Source organism: Lampetra fluviatilis, chromosome 31, assembly GCF_964198595.1.
Source record: "Lampetra fluviatilis chromosome 31, kcLamFluv1.1, whole genome shotgun sequence".
In the NCBI taxonomy this organism is placed as follows: domain Eukaryota; kingdom Metazoa; phylum Chordata; class Hyperoartia; order Petromyzontiformes; family Petromyzontidae; genus Lampetra; species Lampetra fluviatilis.
In genome coordinates this window covers 6196370-6219612 of record NC_136305.1, presented here as the reverse complement: position 1 = coordinate 6219612, position 23243 = coordinate 6196370, and the positions used below count along the sequence as shown (strand labels likewise).

Genomic DNA, 23243 nt, shown 5'->3' with positions numbered 1-23243 from the left:
CTGTCTGTTGTCTGCATGGTGGGTCTCCCCCTTAGGTTGACTTAGTGTAAAACGAGTACGGAATTGCTGAGATTATCATCAACGCCCAAGGAAACAAAACAAAGGTGGTGGAGACATGTGTGCGGCTCTCCGTACAGCTCCCTTGTGTATCGTGCTGGTCTCAACAGGTGCTCACTAACAATTATTTCTCAAACATCTTTGTGTCTATAGAGATGTAAAAAAAAGGCAATGGAGAAAAAGATAACAATGGTAACTTTGGAGAGCGTGCACAAGCGAGACATCTATTGAGTGATTATTATTGCTGCTGCTTTAAGCAAAAGCCACGATTGTAATGCATCTATTCCATTCTATCGCTACCCTCTTCAGGTCGGTATCGCTTATGGTAGGGTACATTCTCTGGTATCATAAGTACACATGTCCTAACAAGTAGCCACAAACTGGTGCCTCTGTCACAGCAGCAAACCAAACACGTATTTTTTTAGAGTAACAGCATGGTAATCTTGTAATGTAACTCCAACATTCCACTTTCAAAATACTGTATTGTATACATAGCAAAAAAACTCAACATACTCGTCAACAACACTGACTTAAAATAAAAATCTACAATCAGTGACGTTTCGGGCAATGACCCCGCTTCAGAGCACATGTACAGTATAAGGGGTGGAGCAGTGGCATAGTGCTTAGTGCACTGTGCTATGAACCCCGTGACCTGGGTTAGATTCCTGGCCACGGATAACATCAGCAGTGAGTCATTATCTGAACCAGGCCAGGGCACAACAGCAACAACAACAACCGCCATTCACCACTAAGTGACGGGTACGTCACCACGGCGCTTGTGCCATGCGAGGTGCACTTTGAGGCCACGTAAAATGTCGAAGGCCTGCTGGAAGGTCACTTTCTTTGGGTTGACTGATTGAGATGACTGGCAGATGCACCAACTGTGTTCCCTACTGTGCAAACTCTCTGTGTTTTAGCCACCCGGTGTTCAGCTCGTTGTTGTGAGCGTCACTTCTCTTTCCCCTCCTACTTTGTTGCTGGAGGGCGACTGGCTCGAAATCCCCAGTAGCGGCCTTCACAAACCTCCTCTACAAAGGTCGATCTTGACACTGCCGGTACCAGTCATCAGCAAGTCCAATCAACTCCACATCCTTCTGTACCACATCAGTCCATCTCTTCTCGAGCCTGTGCTGTGCCCGTTCAGCCCCCTTTATCCGGCCGGACAGAAGCACGCTTCATTCTCTGCCACCCAGTGACCAGCGTGTTATGTTCATCCAGCGATGGATTGAGAAAAGGACTGTACATCGTACATTCAATTTAACAAAATGAAAAATAAAGTTAAGTTCGAGTTTTATTAAGCCCACAATTGTAGGTAATGACAAGGGCTAAACGACTTTATTCCAGGAGGGCACTTAAAGGGAAGACCAGAAAAAGCCAAGGGAACATTTTATTTCGTTTAAATATCACAACTGTTTTTTGCCATTAATGTGTAGGATGAAAATAATTCGTGGAAAAATAGTACATCTAGTTGGATTACATTTTTTAGACAGTATTGCGCAGGACTGCATTTCATTTTAACATTTTCAGCCACCTAAGTTCGATTCCTTACATACTCCTCTTCATCCCCTATCGAACATAAGGCAACAAGTTCAATTCCTGGGCTTGGCTAACACCGGTGGTGAGTGATATCTGAACTGGTCCTTGGACCTCCCTTTCACCAACAGGCAACGACCAGTGCGGCGAGGTTATGGTCAAACAACTCCCACAACAACACAAGCAGAGGCGGTATATATGTATCCGGTAGTCAATTGACAAAGGTTGAAAATGATCAACAATATATTTGACGAATTACAATTTCAGCATCCATACAGAATGCACGAAGATGCCGCGACAATTTTCCATGCCGCTCACTTTGTATTGAGCAGTCACATCGTGCAATTGTCTCCGAGCTCTCACCATCAAATTCCTTACATTCCTCGACAGATCACTTGAGAGTCTCGCTGATTGGATTTGCATAATGAGTTCTCCCATCAATGGCCTTCTCCATTCGTCTGCCTATCCCCCACCCCACCACCCACCCCCTGCTCGTTCCACAGCAGCGGTTGAGCTTCCTTAGCTTCGGTTCCCCCAAGTTCCCACACTTTACGGAAGGTGATCGTGGATTCTCAACGCATTTTCGGAATGATGGTCCGTGTCCTAATGTGCCCCTTTCGTCCACACCCACCCCCGACCACCAATTGCCACCAACTCTCCCATCCCCCACTCACGACATTTTCCAGCACAGAAACCCAGTTTGGGAGTTGCCCGGTAACTGGTGGAGTTAATGCAATGCTCGGCACAAGATAAAGCTGTGTAACCCGTAAATGTACCGGTCATGACTGTTTGCACGGCGGTGGTTGTGCATGCGGTTTTTTTGTTTTGGGGATGTATGTTGTTTGCCTTACTGCTTTTGAGTGTCCCATTTTAGCCCACTGATGTTTTCGGCTTGCTGTTGTTTTGTATGGGATGTAAGTGTGCATATTTTAACTTATTTCGCACAGTACGTAGCCAACCGTGCTAATGGGAGGTGCGGTAAATGCTGTCGTGATGCATTGGTTGGAATCCAATCCAGGGGTCGCCCGTTTCATTTCCCGGTGCGGCAATTGAAACAATGCCGGCACGTTTCTTAAACCCCCCCCCCCTTCTGTCAACCCACAAATATAAATGGGAAGACCCACAGTTAATCAGAAAGTCGCGAATGGTGGGGTAAAGTGTGCGTTACTCCCCAGCTCTTCCAAGACCTCTGAAAACAGAGTAGACCAAAATAACGTCTGCTAAGCGGGGCACCAGTGGCATGAGCAGATTATCGAAGGGCTGCACTTTTATGCAGTCTGTTCTACTATAACGCGGTAGTCGTTGCGTTCCTGAAGAACACCGCATAATGGCATAATACATTATATGGGGTTACGTAAAGCACAGTCCGCGATAACACGTAAGATGTGTTTGCAGGCTGAACAAAGACCGAGGCGCATGTGTAGCATCTAGAAGCATCTAGAAGCATCCAGCAGCGATGATGTGACGACGAGCCAACAGTAGAACCGCTTACTCCTACTCGCACGACGTAGTGCTGTTCACTCAATCGCGTTATATCCAATTCGCATCCGCGTTATAAAAAAAATTGTGTCCCACGATACATTTTCATCACGTTACATCCAAATTCGCGTGATGAAAGCACGCGGCGTTATAGCAGAACTGACTGTGTTTAGCTTGCATAAACAGATTCTAACAGGCCTCTGGGGCCTCTTGGTGGCCAGTAGAGAGCAGTGTGGAGTCATCCATTCTTTGACTGTATTTCTATGCTCCCTACATCTATGGTCCCTACATTCGACAACCACATTTTACCATAATCGTTAACTGCGATCGAGTAAACACCACAACATGAACGGTGTAGGTAGACCCTCATCCAGCAGTGGATTGATACTGTTTTGTATTCCAATACCGAGTGACACAGGTGTGCTGAGAATTAGTCGTATGGACGCAGACCAACTACTTATTAAAATACTCTTAGGTTTTGTCGGTAAAGTCACGCAGGCAAAAAAATTATAATGAAATAAAATAATAAACCAAAATAACTAAATTAAATCATTTATTCTTCTTTTATTTCATTATATTTTTTTACCGACGTGACTTTACCGAAAAAACCTAAGAGTATGAATCATTGCAGTCACGAAAGCTTCCAATCCACTAATTAAAAGTCAAGTGTAATCTTGTTCTCATCTCTGTTGGGGGCCAGAAATCAGTGGCGGATATTCCACATTCCTAAGGTGACTTCACACTGGTGACTTCAAACAACGCAGTACTAATTTTTGATTTAAAGCTTTCGTGACTGCAGGGATTGATCTTCTTAGTTCTTTCGGTAAAGTTACGTAGAATGGAAATAATAAAATAATAAAAATAGAACATAATACAATAATAATAAAATAATAACATAAAATAATATACTGAAATAAAATGATAAAATAATGTTGTATTATATTCCTTTATTATATATTTCTTATTTTAGTATTTACATTCTACGTGACTTTACCGAAAGAACCAAGAAAACGCAGTACTAAGTTCAGTCGCCCAAAAGCGATGACAGAATTCAGTTGCTCCCCGAATGGACTTTGAATAGTGAACCTTCCGATTTTGAGTCAGTCACTCTATTTATTGTTACGACTATCCTTGTTCGCAATTGCAAGGGTTTCTGCCAACAGTTGTCGCAGTTTTCACAGCAAGGGCCAATGATTGCTATGTACAATCCCAATTGAGTAATTGAATTATTCAAATTGTAAAAATTTGGACCGTGACGGTGGCACACAACGCCGGCTCTTGCGAATTACATCACAGAGTCTTTAACATTCACTGTGAAGCAGACGGGGTATATTTTGACGGTTAATACTGGTAGGAACCTCCTGGTTCCACCAGCCCACAGGGGATTATTGTGTCCGTCCGTCGGTCGTGCATCCAAATATGGGAGGGGTGGGGCTGGGTGGAGAGGGGAGGGTGGGGAGGGGCTGGGTGGGGAGGGTGGGGCTGGGTGGGAGGGACTGGTCACCCCGTGGTGCCCTTATAAAACTCAACGTTTAACCTACTCACGCCGGCTTGTGCCCGCTCTCACAGTCGGCCATATTTGCGGTATACACCACGCCGCCGTTGACCCTGGCCATTGACCGAGAAACCCAACGTTCCTACCAGCTCCCTCCGCAGGAATGTGTTCCACCCGCAACGTTAATCAGGGTGGCCACGTTACAAGTCACTCTAACCAAAGCGAGGCTATATTAAAAAAAAGTTTTATCTAATTTCCAATAATTTTATATTTGTATGGCATTGCCGTGTTAGGGATGCTGGCAGTACGAGGTAAGCTTTTATCCAGATCGTGGATTGATCAAGGCTGATAACGAGTCTAGTCCTAGTGGTTGGTATGATCACCCCAGGACAGTTTAGCTACATTTTAGAGCCGATGATTCGATCCTTGTGGATTCCTGGCACTATTGCAATGAACATATCAAAAGATCCTGTGACATAATTCACAACAGCTGGACATTGTGTTGCGGCTTCAGTCCAAATATAAATTCAACAAGTTATATAACGCCGGTTTAGCACGTAGGCTTTCGCGACCAATAATATCCAGGATTTCTCCACAAATCTGGCTGTCGCCTGATGATGCTAGTTGTAATTACTGGCAAAACATCGTACTCGAATTGTAAATGTTGTGGATTTACTCTCCAACACACTGGTGCACCGGTGTGCTGTACTGATAACGAATTGGCATGTTTTGTTCGTGACAAACCTTACTAATTGGCTGCCGACTGGTGGCGGGTTTTAACGACACATTTATATTTACGCGATCTAACCAAAAAAACCTCTTATGGATAATATAACGCTTTCCAACTTGTGCATGTTCTCGGAAGTTTATATTAGCCATATAAGGAGCTGACTGCTACCCAGTATACGAAGAACGTTGGTCCAAAGTTGGTCTAATGGTTCCAACCACATGTCAACGTTGAATGCTTACTGGGTTAGCTATCAGGGCAAAAAAGCACATTCGCATTTTTTAAAATTATCTTTTTTTTTCCAACGGTTTGGAATGTTAGTTTTGGGCAACCCTTTGATCAATTTGGCTGCTTTTCAATCGGCTGCTTTTCAATCGGTCTAAGTTGTTCACAGTGACAACTTTGCACAGTACAGTACTACAGACCTGTTCCTACTGGACCATCTATAGACTTAGTGCACCCACCGCCGCCCGGTACAGACAGCGCACGTACATCAACGCTCTCGATCTTAGTTGGAAAGCATTTTTGTATCTGTCACAATGGCCTTAGGTTATTTATATTACTTTGCTGTTATAATTTTCTATATGATGAGCGACTTTGTTGAGCTATCATTTGTGGCCAGGTTGCTTCAGAAAAATAAGTGAATACCTCAGTAGGCTTCGCCTGGTAGGATGGGGATGGTTTAATGTTGTATTTGTATGTGTTTGGGCAATTTATTTGCCTTTCCTGTACTTTGCACTACCATCGTGGTTTTCGCATTGTTTGTTGTTGTAACGTTCTTATCCCGTGCCCCTACTGGACATCTGTGAAAATGAGCTTCATAGCTCATCGGATTTCCTCCAGTATAAATACTCAAGATTCTGAGGTTGAAATGTGTCTCGAGAACGAGCTGCGCAGCGCTCTCTTGTGGTTGAGCACACGCGGTGCAGTCTGCTTTGCAAGTGGCATTTTTGAGACGACAACTCTTTCAGAAATCATGTATTTCGACTGGAGGAATCCTATGAGCTATGAAGCTATTGTCACACAGATGTCTTTTAACACGGCCCGCGTGGCCCATCCGATTCCAAAGTGCGGAGCTGTAAAATTGTATAGCAAAAACTTTGGAGGCTACCAAATCAGTCAAAGATTACCCTATATTTATATCTAATCTTCCACATTATTACAGATTTTCGTTTGACAATACTGGAAAAGAATTTGCCACTACACGTATTGGCTTTAGTGTCACACACCGCATTTCAGTCTTACCAAAACCACACATTATCTGGTTCACCGATGGAAATAATAGGTTTGTTGAGCACAAGCATTTTAAGCAATGCTATGCCAACTCTGCCCAATGCGTGAACCCCACCAACCTTTAAACCATAAAAACCTTTCAACATACATTTTTTTCCAGTTAAAAATAAACTGGACTACAGTTGTGCAATTTTTTGGTATTCCAGCCCTGAAATAAGATAATTCGAATTTAATTTTCAGTTACAATCATTTAGACGTAATGTACCTAATGTTATGTTTTGCGTCTTCGTTTCTGTGCGTGCTCATGAGTTTCGATTTTATCCCAGGGGTTGGCAACCTGCGGCTCAAGGACCACCATCTTGTATTCACAAAAAAAAATCGAATTCGAAAAAAAATGGCACGTTCTTTTTATTGCCAACGGATATTTTTTAGGCTATGAGCAAGGTCAAATGGGGCCTCCAAACTCTACAAGGTCAACACCGCTGTTAAATTATTTCAGAACTGTGCCAAGCGGGAGTTGTATCACAGCAGATGGTGGTGCACCGCGCTAGGAATCTGGCAACTGGAGTTAAATTCCCGCATTCCACAGCCAGATTTAAGAGCAGTGGCGAGTGGCATCAGCACCAGTCATGCCCCCCCCGTCTCCTTCACCAACCCACACGTACGTATGCAGAACTTATTTTTCACCATACGTAGCCAACCGTGCTAAATTGGAGGTGTGGGGGGAAGACCAACAAACTAAACATAAAAAGCATTTCTAAAGAAGTTTTCAATCTAGATTTAAAAGTGCATATAGCTCCAGTGGCTATATGGGAAGAGCGTTCCAGACGGCCGCGGAAGTGGATCTGAAAGCACGTGATGCGGTGCCACAGTCTTTGTTTGGATGGCTACACGAGGGAAGCGAATAAAGTAGTCGCTACGCCCCTTGACCGATGCGGTGTGGAGGCCTTCATTCGGCAGGACTGACAAAGGACCTTGTTTGTGTTTTTGACACTAAAAAAAGAAACATCACGTTCATTTCTTACTTCCAAGTTTGTTTAATTGGGTGTAATTAAGGATACATGTTCACCATGAATAAAGACACCACATATCAAACACCGATGATTACCATAACCTTAACGCCAATGATATAATTGTTTAGCCATTTAACATGCAAGAGAGGCTAATATAACTACAGTATACAACTAATACAGTATAACAGATTCGTGTATATTTTTTAACATAAACCGTAAATATGTATCTAAATATTTTTGGGATAGGTTGAGATTCACCATCTTCGACAAGTGAGACTTGGTCAAATGTAGTGAAAGGAACCGTAGTTTTTTTTTAAGTTGTGACATTCAAATGCAGGATTTCAACATGAACATTGGCTTGCGCCTACCTCCGACAACAACACGGAGCATACATTTTAAAACTAACATTAGCAATCACCAACAAGACCTACCACTCAACATATCTGGGTTACAAAGGTCTTGCTTGTAAACGGTGATAATTATAATTCATTTTATAAGCTATTAGTAGGTTAAAAAGTATACACTTAACCGATGTTCTAAAAACATAAGCATGCTATGGTCAAGTCCACTTAAAAACGGACGTAAATTTTCGGTATTTTCAGCGGAGAACAGTGGAGAGTGCAGACTGAGGCTGTTATTGATGATGTCCATCATCTTGTAAAACTCCAATTTGAGAGCCAATTTCCCAATGCGTGCGCCAACTTTCTTGTAGGTCACAAAAGTTTTTTTAAACTCCTCCACATCTTAAATTTTGATTTAAAGCTTTCGTGACTGCGGGGATTCATCTTCTTGGTTCTTTCGGTAAAGTCACGTAGAAGGGAAGTGACTTTACCGAAAGAACCAAGAAGATCCTCCACATCTTGTTCGAGTAATTATTCACGTGGCATTTAGGATTCTTGATATGCCCATTAACGGCCCTAAAACTTTACTAAACCAATGTGATTTGTGAAATCATGACCAGTCTGATAATTACACTTGCTTCTTTTTCCACCCACGAAATCTTTCAAGGGGAGCCAACAATGGACGCGATGAGTCGACGTTTGGCTGCAGCCACTTCCTCAGCAAGACGCTCGGCTTCGGCTTTAAGATATTTATTCCTTGCCGCGAGTGTGGTCAAGAGTCCCTCCTTTTCCTTTCCCGTATCCTTCTGTCGCTTCCTGCTACGCACCACCCGCTTTCCTCCTCCTCCTCTTTCTTCTCGACCTCCTGTAGAACTTTCCTCACTCGTGCCAGCTTTCACCACCTCATCCCGCTCCAGGCGGGATGGACTGGCGTTGGGGACGATCGCATCGCGTGACAAAAAATCGGCGTTTCCCACAAACGCGGTTTCACCATCGCCACTCGCCGCCGCTGGTGGATTGTTACCATCGGCATCCCCAACATCTTCTGCCAATTCCACACCTTCTGTCGCTTGCTCGTCACCATTTAACATTCCTCCATGGCTCTCCAAATTTATTGGCCTCGTAGGTTGTGCATCGATGATGCCCGCACCCTGGGAAGATATGTCCTCAAAGACAAAATCACTCAACGCATGGTTGGATCCACCACCACCAGTGAGATCGGTTTCAAACTCATACAGAGCATCCCAAAATGAAGACACCTCGTTGGTTAAAGGCAACATATCAATGCCACTCTCAAGCCTCATGGCACTTCCGTCTTCGGAAAAATGTGTCCCCACCTGCACTGAACTTTCTGATCTAAAGTTCATGGGGTCACTTGCAGACGGACGAGGCCCACTGTTGTACGCGTCACAAATGTCCAAGATGTCATCGGTGATGCGGTTACTGTTCAGATCGCCATCCTCCATCTAAAAAAAAATTAACAAGCATTTTGTTAATCTGTGTACTTTAATAGCCAGCGACTGCAATGTTATAATACACAGCGATTTGTACGTGAATCGAGATATATTAACAAGCCTGTTATTGAAATGAATAATGCACAATACTTTGCATTACACTTTGCCAATGTTAAAAACACATTTAAAATTAGCAGTGGCCAGTCATCCAGCTGAACAGACCCATTACTGGCAAATGTAACTGCACTTCAGAATCAGAATATTAATACTCGAGGAATCAGTAGAGCCATAAAGATCTTTTTAACAGATGGCGTAAGAAAATAGGGTGTTCCTTGTAGTGACGGCCAATATACTGTCAGAATACCATGCCAGTCTAAACGTGAAGTGGACACAGACCAACTTATTCCTCAGTCTTGTGGTTTACATACCCTGTACCCTTCACAGAAGTGCGTGATTTGACACCTCCATGGGATATTTATTTTGCTTTACAAAAAACTAACATTCCAAACCAGAGGTGAACGGTCATAAGTTCTTTATATATAGCATCAGTTGCCAAGCACAGGTCCAAAGATCCAAGCGGCGGGCAACAAACAACGCTATTAAAGTTGTATCGGCAACACGTTTCTCCCAATTGAGCAATTTTGTGCAAGGAAATAGGCAGAAATAAGTATTTTGACCTGCCGTATGGTTATTGAACGTAGTATGGACGAGATGAAACGGTCTGGCAGTACCGTCAGTCACTAGACCAATAATACTGGTAGGAACCTCCTGGTTCCACCAGCCCACAGGGGATTATTGTGTCCGTCCGTCCTGCATCCAAAAATAGGAGAGGTGGGGCTGGGTGGAGAGAGGAGGGTGGGGAGGGGCTGGTCACCCCGTGGTTCCCTTATAATACTCAACGTTTAACCTACTCACGCCGGCTTGTGCTCGCCTACAGGTCGGGCATATTTGCGGAATACACCACGCCGCCGTTGACCCTGGCCATTGACCAAGCAACCCAACGTTCCTACCAGCTCCCTCCGCAGGAATGTGTTAAATGCAGGGCCCTACCTACTACTCGACTCACCTTCATGTTGCAGTTGCGGTCAGAGTCGCCGTAGAGTGATGCGACTCGCCCACTCGCACGCCGTTGATTCGAGTGCCAAACTGGGGCGGCCGAGACCTCCCCAGGTTTGTCACTGGGATCGTGTGCGGGTCCCTGGGGCCCCAGCGGGTCAGCCCAGTGCTCGTCCCACAAGCTCCCGCACGTGCCAGTGCTCTGGAACCACTCGTGGGTGGGCATGTTTGCGCCGAAAAGGCTGCGTGTCGCGTCGTAGCCCAACTCAGCCTGCATTGCGCTTGGTAGTTCGGGAATGACAATGCGTTTGATTGATGCGCCACGGTCTCTTCTGGTGGGGGGGGGGGGGCGGGGACGACAAAACACGCACACAAATTCAGTGGGATATTACAGCATACAGTTTTTAAATACCCAAATACAGAAAGGCCATATTGGTTCCCCGAGCAAAGATTACAGATGATCACCAATGCGCTGGCACTTTCCTTTTAATTTATTTTCCATTTAAACATTTTAAGCACTCCGGCAAAGTATGTTTGCAGAACTTCTTTCGCACCGTACGTAGCCAACCGTGCTCATCGGAGGTGCGGGTCAAGGACAAACTAAACGTTATTCCCCTGCACCTGATGCACGTGGCCATTGACGTCACAATCGTGGCCGGGAATCGAGCTCAGGTTGCAGGGGAAATTAGCAGAGCGCTAACCACCCTGACCAGTAATATAACATCAGATTGCAGTGGGTTACAATGCTTGAGGGTCTAATAAACGGTTTTAAATCTGGTTTTACATTAACGGTTTGAGTGAATTATTAATTAAGTTCACCATGTAGCCATCTGTGAGGAGATGATACAATAAAAACCCTATCAAGGGATTGTCAAGCGTTTTGAAAACGAGGCCAAGAGATCGAAACGTCATGGGTTTTTTGCTTATATTATTTTCAATTGATTATTTTTATTATTATTATTTTAATATTATTATTTTAATATAATTTACATCTTTTTGTTATCTATTTACATGACTTTACCAACACAATGGATCAACAATTCTTAAGGAAATCAACTCGTGTGTTTTTACACGCTGTGCATTGCATTCGATGTGGGTCTAAATGCGTGTTCACGTTTTGCAACACCACATTTAATGGATCCTCCCGAGGCTTTTTCAACTTGTAGCAAGTCGCGTGGCTTGTACAACACGAGTCGCCAGTGTCAGCTGTTTTGGCCGCGCCTTCTGACTCTCCCGACTTCCCCATTGCCAAGTGACGGCAGCGTGACTCTGCGAAATTACCCCACACAACACTAAGAGCCAGGGAAAGCCTGTGGCTCGCCATCAGCCCCCCTCCCCCTATGGAGGACGAGGGACATCTTCTTTAAATATCCCACAACAGCCAGCGGGTAACGAAATATTCATAGATTTCGTAAGTCACTGGGCGCTCGTGACAAATATTTCACCGTAAAAGCGGCAACACCCTACCCACCATACACACTCTCCGCTACTTCCTGATGTAATTATCTTGGCTCGACCCCATCTCAGTGTTTGAACCGGCATCCTGTGCCTATGGCAGGGGTGGGGAACGTCCGGCCCGCGGGCCGTATGAGGCCCGCGAAATCATTTGGTGTGGCCCTGCCAAGGCAACCGCAGGAGGGACTCGAAATTCAATAAATCTAGGAGCAAACCTGGAAAAGCAGTTGTGAGCAGCAATATCATCAATACGAGCTAACATCACACGCCTCGCCAAAGAGAAGCAGTTCAAGCATTCACATTAGGGGCGAGTTAATTAAATGTTTGACCAAATATAACAGACTAATTTTTAAGTTGATAATTTTGTGTGGCCCACGAATGATGTTATAAATATCCAAAATGGTCCTTGGCAGAAAAAAAGGTTCCCCAACCCTGGTTTAAGGGGACAGGCCACAGGTTCAAATATTCGCTAATTATTGCCCATACCTGTCAACCCCTTACCAGTGCCCTAGCTTATTACAGACCAATTCAGACCTTATTGGTCACCCCCGTGCCCCTTATATAAATCTCAACGTCCATCCTACAAAGTTCCATCACAAGGGAGAAACACACACAAAGACGACTAAAAAAGTGTTTTTCCCGCATTGAAAGGGCTGTATTCCACATGGACTTGAGAACTCAAATTGACCTGTACAAGAATACGGGTAAATCGTATGGATTGACAGGTACACACACACACACTTATCCTATTCCTCCACGTACAATTTCTACACTACCCCATTCCTAATCATCATCATCGTCATCACGAGCAGTGGTCTACCCACTGCTGGATGAAGGCCTCCCTAAAGCCATCTTCCATCTCTCATGGTTCCTGCAGTGGATGAATTCATCTCCTGTACACGCCGGGATTTATTTTGAACTTCTTGTTGTGTTTAGCTTGTTGCTGTGATGTTCTGACACCGTGCCAATAACTGGACATCAGTGGGGGGGGGGGGGGAGAAAGAGCTTGATAGCTCATCGGATTCCTCCTGCAGTATAAATGCACATTTAGATTAAGCGAAAAGTATTTGGAGAATATTACAATATTTTGATTAAGGGAAAGTATTTGGAGAATAAATAATGAAATATATCCCGTGCAATACATTTGATGCACAGATAACTTTGCACATACAAATAATATAAAACATTAGCTCTCTCGCTACATTTCTTCCTGCCTCTGCAGTCCGACCGCTGTATTTGTTCACCTGAGGACGATTGCTTGTGTTGCTATCGATAAGTCGTGATCTATTAGTTAATTTTATATCTACGTTACTTTCCTGCAGTCACGAAAGCTTCAAATCAAGATAAGTATATCGACCATATCTGATATAGATAATACATGACAGGCTTCCACGAAATCAGTACATTTTATAGTTAATGAAAAAATTATATAATCTTTCAACTAGTTATTGCGAGGATTACATAAACGGTCTGTTTACCAGTTAAATATCCATTCATTTCAATAGCTGAAATTCTACCAATGTATGTACACCAATTAAAATAATTACATCCATAACCACAGTACTACTAAAATCCTTACCAAAATAACAAAAAAGATTGCATCCGAATGGAAAGACAATCAGACTGCCAATATGCCAAAGGAGACACATTTAGAATGTGCTGCAAAACACGAAACGCGCTTGGAGAGGGTTATGCAACTTGACCTACATACAGAACCCCACTTCCATTTAAGCCCAAATGAAGAAACCCTGCCCCATTACCCCTTTAAAATACAACTGCCTCCCATCAAACCATCATCTGTGTACACACATCAACTATGGGACGGAACGACAGCAATCATAACACCAAAACATGGCCATAACCAACAGTATGCATCAATGCATACAGTTCACGCGTTGTTAAAATTAATCACTCACAATAATTTCAAGACATTAAGCAAACTGGCCTTGACAGCAGCGAATTAGAACTGAAATGCACACAACCACCATCGATAACAGCCATCACACAACGCCACAACACATGGGCCCCGAACCACATAACAACAACAGTGCACTTACACATCAACAGTTTACACATCAACAGTTTACACACAGCGGGGCATGTGGCGCGTTAACTCACCGCTCGAATCGAGTACTCTCTCGTGTCCTGGCGATCGCGAATAAAACATCTGCGACGGGCTGTATAGCAGTACATGGTACAGCGAGCGAGGGCTGTGTTGTCCGAAGACGTGGGATGTTAGCAGTAGCTGGGAAACAACAGTGGCGGCAGCAGCAGCAGCAGCAGCCCTAAGGTACCCACACACACACGGGGAGGGTCACTCCGACTGCGCAACCGTGACCGTCCGTGCCCCTCCTTTATATAGAAGACGGTGGGCGGTGACGTCACCTCGTCACGCGCCACGGGGAAATTCCCCCACGCAGCCCCTCCCCTCCCGCTAAACCACGCCCACCCCTCCCTCCTCTCCCGTCCAACCCCTCCCCCACGCGAGCCTCGCCCCTCCCACGTGCCCCTCCCAACTACCCCCCCCCCACGCTCCCCTCACGCCCAACTACCAATGCTCTCAACCCCCACGTGCCCCTCCCGTCTGCCCAAACGCCCCCCCCACACGCCCCACCCCCCATGCGCCCCTCCCCCGACCAACCAACCACCCTCGCCCCTCCCCTCCACCCCGCAAAGCCCCCCCCCCTCCACAATTTACTTCCACGACGTCACGTGACCCCCGTGCGCATGCGCGTGGCGTGTCCCGGGTCCATCACGCGCTTTAAAGGCCACGTGGCAGCCTTGACGCAATCTGGCGCCGCCATTGCGCGGGGCCGTCTCGATTTCGATTCAGCCAGGCCTCTCGTTGTTGCGGTTGTAATCGAAGTATTTACAACGGGTCGAACGCGCTGTGTACACTAAACTCTGCTTTTATGATCTTAATATTATAGCGAGGCAGCTGAGGGGTGAACCCGGAACAAACAACAAAGGTGTTCCGCAACAATTTCTGGTTTTCTTATTTAACTTGTTCCGGAATCGATTCAACGATTCCGGACACACAATTTGATTGGAATCGGAATCTATTGAGGAGGATGATCTCATCGCGATGCAACCGCGCGCGTGACCGGGGCACGTGGTCAGGATTGGGGGGGGGATTGGGGGGGGCGTTATCCAGGGTAGGGCCATTGCTTTGTTAACGTTGAGTCCAATGTCAAAAAAGTCATAGGCTGTAACATAACCTGCTCGAGAAAGTCTGAAGCAATTCTCATATCCGTTGGCCATTCGTGGAAATTCCACATTCCTATGGCAGGGTCAGTTATTACACAACACAACCATTTCTGACCCCACAGAGTGCGCCACTTAATTGGCCATTCGTGGAAATTCCACATTCCTATGGCAGGGCCAGTTATTACACAACACAACCATTTCTGACCCCACAGAGTGCTCCACTTAATTGGCCATTCGTGGAAATTCCACATTCATATGGCAGGGCCAGTTATTCCATAATACAACCATTGCTGAATACACAATGTGCTCACCTTCGTTGGCCAGTCATAGAAATCCCACATTCGTATGACATGACCAGCGATTCCTTCATACAATCACAGCCTTTGTCTTTCCACTGCTAGATGAACGCCTCCACGCTGTGTCCGTCGGTCGTGGGGGTTGTTTGACCGCACGACACGGGGAATGGAGTTGGTGAAGATTCCCAGGATGGGTTCTGAAAACATTCACCATTGACATTAGCCCTGGCCGTGAATCGACGTGCTCAGCTCAATGACGACGATACACAAAGTGGTACCGATTTTATAACTCCCCTCCCTTGGCTGAGCTGAGACTGGAACTTTCTAGAATGTAGGTTAGAAGAGTGGAATGTAGGGCAAAGGTCCCGGTGTTCTGATTGGTTGGGGTGGAGTTCACCACAAGGGCAGATGTTGTGTAATGCGTTTCAAGCCACGCGTGTTAAACAAATGTTTAATTTTCAGGGGTTTCTCTTCAAGAAATGGGTATCGAACCAGAACTTGAATTTTTTTAAATCTAAGATTGTAAATCTCTTTTTGTCAACGGTGCTTTTCGAGCCTATTCATAAAACCAACGCTAAGGTTGTGGGTTCAATCCCAGGGTGTAATCTTATTCAGCTAATAATTTCACTCAGGGTCAATAAATGAGTGTCACTTTGTAAACCCAGCCATCGTGCGATTGATAGACTGGCCCCTGCGAAGGAAATGTAGAATTTTCACCACTGACCCAGGACCACCAGTGGAGGTTCGTGCTTTTTCAAGTTTATTTCAACACGGAAGAAACGTACTCTTAGTTCTATCGGTAAAGTCACGTAGGTAAAAAATGAAATGAAAATTAATAAAAAATAAAATAATAAACTCACGACGTTTCGGAGGCAACACAAGTCTCCGTCATCAGGTGGGACTGTCACAGCCAGATTTGCTCACTTGATGCAGCAAATCTGACTGTGACGGTCCCACCTGATGACGGAGACTTGTGTTGCCTCCGAAACGTCGTGAGTTTATCATTTTATTTTTATTAATTTTAATTTCATTTTTTACCTACGTGACTTTACCGAAATAACTAAGAGTATGAATCCTTGCAGTCACGAAAGCTTCAAATCTAGAACGGAAGAAACGCTTTCAATTGAGAGCAAGAGGGCTAGGGAATTGCAGGTTTGAAGCATGTGGAAAGGCGATACCTTGAAATCCAAAACACCATTTCATGATGACATTGACAACGTAGATTTTTAAGTACTGTAGTCTGGAACGCCTTTCCCACCAGAAATTCCTGCGGTGGATCCCCTGCCCCTGTACAAGTCCAGACTCGAGACCTTTTTTTCTTATGTCTATGCCTGGGGTCGGCAAACCTGCGGCTCTGGAGCCGCGTGCAGCTCTTTAAGGACCGCTTCGTGAGACGTTATTTATTGAGGACCACCATCGTCTCGTATTCATCACGTGCATTGCGGCTCTTGAAATATTGAGGGTAGATTTGAAGCTTTCGTGACTTGCAGGAATCCATACTCTTTGGTTCTTTCGGTAAAGTCACGTAGTTAGAAATAACATAAAACAAATCACGACGTTTCGATTGCAACACAAGCAATCATCATCAGGTGGGAAAACCACAGCAAGAAAAAAATTGGGGGTTCTTTTTTTATCGAATTCGAAAAAATGTTCTACTTGTTATTTTGGTTACTGAACATCTGCGAAAAAGAGCTCTATAGCTCATCGGATTCCTCTAATATAAATAAAGATTCTGATACCGACTATGTAATATGTTACAAATATGCCCAGTGATTCTGTACACAGTCTTGATATGTGAATCGTTATGTATAGTATTGTAAATTGTATTTGCAAATGAATGGAACATTACATACACTGTGCTTTTGTTTTACTTTCACTGAGCGCCAAAGAACGCCGATACATTTAGGACAATTCTTTTTTTTTATACGAGGACGTTTTGATAGCACGTTGCCAAGTGCATTCGCGTTACATTTCAATCGCGAATGTTCTACGGATTACCTCTTGGCAATGCTATCTCACGTGAAAGGGTGTCACATGACCGCTACATGACGTCAGGTGGCTTTTTTTTTTGCAAAGTCATCCCGCGTGCAGTTTAGCCCGGAGCAGAGCCGACCCAGCCACTAAGCGACCCTTGCAATTGCAAAGGGCCCCGTGGCCAGCAGAGGGCCCCCCTAGAGTCACTGCGAGCTAGTGGGTGAAAAAAATCATACATCAAAGGGGCCTCCAACCAAATTTTGCTTAGGGCCCCCAAAGGTCTAGGGCCGGTTCTGGCCCGGAGGACATGGTTTACTTTTACAAGAGACAGCGTCAGCCTTCATCCACAGTTTATTACGTTGTTCATTACACAACACCGTCACATCCGCTCCGACCGAATGCACCGCTCAGTACATCGTGTATCTAATCGTCTAAAGATGTCCACTTATCTGACGTGTTACATATCTGAGTCAGTCGCCGTCGTGTACTGCAGTCTCTTGCGGTGAGTTTTAGGAAAAGTGGAATTCGTGTGCGGAGGGATTGGGTGGTGAATCGCGGTTGTGGTCGACAGATCAAAACCAGTGACGGCTGGTGGCGCTTTAAACTTCACACTTTTTATTAAAAAATGTAACTAAACTTACACTTTTTATTTTATTTTAATCAATGGTGGGGAAGTGTCAAGGTAGCAGCAACTGGTCCTGTTTTCACCCCTTCACCAACGCAGCCTGACCAGCACAGTGAAGTTATGGTAACCCCCCCCCCCTTCAACAACCACTATTCTCCACTGAATGGTGATACCGTCACCAGGGGGCTTGTGCCAACCTAGGTGCGCCGCAAGGCCACGTGAAGTTTCGAAGGCTGGCTGACAGGAGGACAAGACCCAGGTGCCATGGGTTGACTTACGGAGATGACTGGCAGAGATGCACCAACTGTGCACCCTAATGTGGCAACTTGCTGCCTTGAAGCTGCCTGCTGTTTTGCCCTCCGTTGTTTGGAGGGCGACTGTGCCCATTAGCTCCCTTTACGAGCCTCCTTCACAGAGGCCGGTCTTTTTACACCGTTGGTGAGAGTCATCGGCGTGTACTATATGAGCTCCACATCCTTCTTCTATACTGCATCAGCCCACCTCTTCTCGAGCCCGCGCCACTTACTCATCCACTCACTCACCCACTCATTCACCCACACACACAACGTTACACCACTACACGCACGACATCGCCGATTAGCACGTTTGCCTACGTACGGTGCGAAAGAAGAAGTTAAAGTTCATCTTTTCCCAAACCCGTGCAGTGGCCGTTTAGCCCCCTTCATCTGTCCAAACAGAAGCTGGTTGGACATGCAGTGGCTGGGCATGCGGTGGCCTTGGCATGTTTTTGTCGGGCTGATAGCTCACTGGTCAACACACTTTTTCTGGCATAATGTATTCCAACGGTTTTAAGGTAATTTTGGGGTGCTGATTCCAAATCTGTTTTTTGTCTATCACATGAGGTTTTTGAGATATCAAATATTGCATTTTCAATAAAAACTGCAGAAGAAAAATATTAAATACATGTGGATATCTACATAAAATGATATTATAAACACACTATCCTAAAAATACAGCACCATATTTTAACACTAAAGCAGTCACTGACTCGCAACAACTTGCAATCATAAGTGACAGAGTTAATTTCGGGTAAAATCAATGAAAATGGGGTATGCCGATAGCATAAAAATGAGATGTGATAGAGCAAATCTGAGATCAGATTTGGAATCAGCACCCTGAAATTAGTCTAAAACAGCTGCAAAAGTCCAGGCCAGAAAAAATGTTTTTTTTGTTGACCAGTGTATCGTAGGGCCCCATTTCTTAGTACAATGTTTGAAGTTGAGCAGTCGAGTCTCCAACTGCTCGGAGTGAGCAGCAATGACCAGATCATCAGCACACGCAACATGGTTGACCAATAGGGATGCCATCCCTTGACCGCACGTGGGCATCGATCAGCCTCCCATTACGTCTCTACCAGATGGAAACTCCTCTGGTACAGCCATGGAAAGCATCTCTATGTGGCCATGCATACACTCTTACAAAGACAAAGATCCCCCGAGCCTTAAAAGACTGTTGGGACAAGTGCTGTTAGGCAACGCCTTTCAAGGCTGGCACGGGACACAAGGGGGTGACCAGCATCACGCCCGACCGTCTTTGTCTCCCCAGTGACACACACCGTACCAGATATTAATTTGAGGCTGAGTCGGCCTAGGGGAGGCCCAGAACCGCTTCAAATAACCGTCACTGGTGTTGCCCACTCGGGCCGCCGGTTGAAAACCACCCTCCCACCATGCGTGCCCAGTATTTGTTTTGGCTGGGATGTGCCAGTTTTGTTTGAGCTTGTTCAATTGTTACTGGAATTTGAATGGAAAATATTTACCCTCCAACTCGCCACCACCAAACGCAATGTTTCGTGTATCGCCTGGGTTGTAATGCGCACGTAAGTGAGCGCGTGTGTTTTTTATGACACGCACGCTTTTGTTGTGTGTTAGTCATTCACTTCCCGACACTGGGGTCTGCTCTCTGTTTGTGAGCTTTTTTTTTGTTTAATTACCGTTTGTCTAAAACGGTAATTAAATGTTTGTATGTTTATCCTAATTTGGAGCGCGATGTTAACTACCTCGCCTGGTATGCAGGAGGTCGTGGGTTCGATCCTGACCCTGACGTCTGCTGTATATTTAGAGTTTGCATGTCTCTCTCCCTGTGGTCGCTTGGAATTTTCTCCGAGTTTCCCCTCCACGTGTGTAATCAACATGGGTTTAGAGTATTTTGCTGCTAGAAATGTCCACGTGATAAGCCACTTCGTTGAGCTATCATCTGTGGCCAATGTCGCTTCTGACAAAGAGTTACATAGCTCAGTGGGGTACCTTACCCGGTAAAAAAGGTAGTTTAATTAGACCAAATTAGCATGGCAAAAGAGGGAGGCAATCTGAGTTCTAGTTGAGATTTCAAATCCATGCAACAGCAGCCTACCTGCTCTGGCAAGAGCAACCTAAGCCACATACATTACTAGCGGGTCGATTGCGACATGCGAGAGTTACACAACCGCGTTAACGTCACTCGGCTTCACTATCTCCAAAGCTACCGCTCACCTCCTCCTGAGTCAAGGTCAAGGCAGCGAGTTAGAGTGAAGGCATAGGGCCCGAGGTTAATGTTAAAGGCTAGGCAGTGCCAGATTAAGCTAGTGCGGGGCCTGTAGCATATGTTACAAAGGGGCCCATACAATTACTTGCATAGTCAAGTAATTGTATTTTTTCATTTTCTTATACAGCCAGATAATATGACAAATCGCTAACCTTGAACACCCAGTCATGGATGACTTTAATTTTGTACTGGTGCAAATGCTATCTGTGAATTTTAAAAAATATAAAAACACACGAGAAACAGCACTGAGCGATGGATAAATTCGATACGTAAATTCCGCGTCTTGTAACCGTACTTGTTCGATGGTCATCACACTGAGGCTACAGCAGAGGGCAGTGCAGCTACATCTGAAGCGGTACAGAGCTCCGACGCAGGGACCTTGCTCACGTGTCATGATGAGTCACGACATCGTGTGGGTGACACATTCCCTATATCCATGGCGCGTCTCTGTGGATACTCACCAACACTATACGCTATGAAGTTAAAGTTAATTATCCTCTGAAAAATTTACTTAAGTACATATTCTATGGTCCTTTCGGTAAAGCCACGTAGATAGAAAAAAAAATATCACGTTTCGATCGCAACACAAGTAATCGTCTTCACCTGCTTGTGTTGCGATCGAAACGTCGTGATATTTTTTTTCTACTTGGCTTTACCGAAAGACCCGTAAAATATGTATTCCTGCAGTCACGAAAGCTTTAAGTCAAGATTTCACTTAAGTACGTTCGCCATTTGTTGCAGGGGATCACTGGTTCGAATCCAGCGGCCGCCCTGATTAACGCTGCGTTGTGTGTATTGTATTGTTTATTCCCGCAAAAAAAGCCAAATGAAAGGCAAACAGTGCAGATTTTAAAAAAACACACAAGGTAAAAAGGTGTGCAGGTGAGGTTGGAAGCCCAAGATGGCTTATATGAAACCCACACCGAAAAAAATGACTATATATACAAAACAGATTGTTCAATCAATGAAACAAAGCATACAACCAATAACCATGACAATACTGCGCGCCGTCTGCTTCATAGTGGACGTTAAAGATCCTGTGGCTTCATTCGCAAGAAGAGGCCAGCGTGTGCTGGCGTCATGGTCAAAGGGGGGCGCGGTGGTGAGATGTTAACTCCCTCGCCTGGTATGCAGGAGGTCGATCCCGACCCTGACGCCTGCTGTATATTTGTAGCTTGCGTGTAAATTAAAGCATACGTTGAGAGTATTTGGCTGTTATAAATTTCCACGTGAAATGCCCCTTCATTGAGCTATAATTTGTGACCAAGTCACTTCTGAAGAAGAACTATATAGTTCAGTGAGCCTTACTTGGCGAAATCTTTTTGTAATAGTTTTTCATTTTAAACTTGGCCAAATTTGAAAATAACACTCGCAAACTTATCAATTAGAATGTAAATAGCAATCACCGCCGCCTCCTTCTAGTAAAATCTTGGCAGGAAAAACGAGTGAGCTTTCCCTAGCGCAATAATCGTTATACATAATTCTATTTTAACGTGCTCGGGCATCGTCTGGTGTTGGGCAACTTTGCCAACCTTATTTGGTGATTGCCCTGCAGGTGCCCGATTTGACTGCCTGCTCTCCCAAATTGGCACGGCGAGTCCGCTTGCGGCGGAGCGGAGAAGTGACAACACAGCAAGTAAATTGAATCTCCTCTTCTTGATTCTTTCGGTAAAGTCACGTAGAAGGGAAATAATAAAAGAATAATAAAAAAAGAACATAATTTTTACGTTTTATTTTTATTATTTTATTATTTCCCTTCTACGTGACTTTACCGAAAGAACCAAGAAGATGAATCCCTGCAGTCACGAAAGCTTTTAAATTTAAATTGAATCTCGTGCAGTTACCCTGGGGCGCTTGTGATGTCTGGATGAGTTCCACGCCTGTGTTTGATTCGTCATTGCGAATGGTCTGTGACACCAGCCGCGGTGGCGAGATGTTCACAGAGAACTCAAGAGACCAGGATGAGTCTCATCTGCAAGATTGATCTGGGTCACCAAAATGGCAAAAGTAAAACAAACTAAACAAAGTTGCACAATTAAGTTAAGTAATTAGAACAAAAATGTACAACCATTTTTTTTTTATCACATGATGAACTGAACATATTTAAAACATTACACATATATTAATGTTAATGCTACAAATTATGTCTGCCTAAAGTAAGGGGTGCCGCGGTGGAGAGATGTTAACTCCCTTGCCTGGTATGAAGGAGGTTGTGGGTTCGATCCGAATCCTGACGCCTGCTGTATATTCGTAGTTTGTGTTTTTCTCCGGGTCCTCTTTTAGAATCAACAACACGCGTTTAGAGTATTTGGCTGCTATAAATTTCCACGTGATAAGCCACTTCGTTGAGCTATCATTTGTGGGCAGGGCGCTTCTAAAAAATATATCTACATAGCTCAGTGAGGCCTTACCTGGTACAAGAAAAATAGTAAGTAAAATATCTTTCAAATCTAGATAGAAATAAAAATACAGTACCGCAATGGCTTTCCCATCGCTTCGTCTCACGCGAATAACTTCCCCCTGTACCACCACTATGTGGAGCCGTCGTACGACAAACTATCCCCTTGCTTAATCAAAAAGTGTTACGTTGTAAATTTTAAATCCCAGTTTTGAAATCCAAGAAAAACCAACGCGCGAATAGCTGCTTGAATATCTGCATGTCACAACGGAGAGTTTAGTAAATACCCGTGCACGTTTGATCAAGAGGGGACTTCAGCTTTGCATATCACTGCTTTACATTTGTGGTTAATGTTT

General features: G+C 44.7%; 1 protein-coding gene across 1 annotated transcript; it reads right to left on the bottom strand.

The window, feature by feature from the left end:
* Window positions 1-7551: 7551 nt before the first annotated feature.
* Window positions 7552-14187, bottom strand: LOC144943488 (uncharacterized). Its single transcript, XM_078870974.1, has 3 exons — window positions 13962-14187; window positions 10399-10720; window positions 7552-9344 (listed from the first exon to the last, which is right to left on the bottom strand). The coding sequence occupies exons 2-3, from the start codon at window positions 10663-10665 to the stop codon at window positions 8541-8543; spliced, it is 1071 nt and encodes a 356-aa protein (XP_078727100.1). The 5' UTR covers window positions 10666-10720; window positions 13962-14187; the 3' UTR covers window positions 7552-8540.
* Between the last annotated feature and the right edge of the window lie 9056 nt (window positions 14188-23243).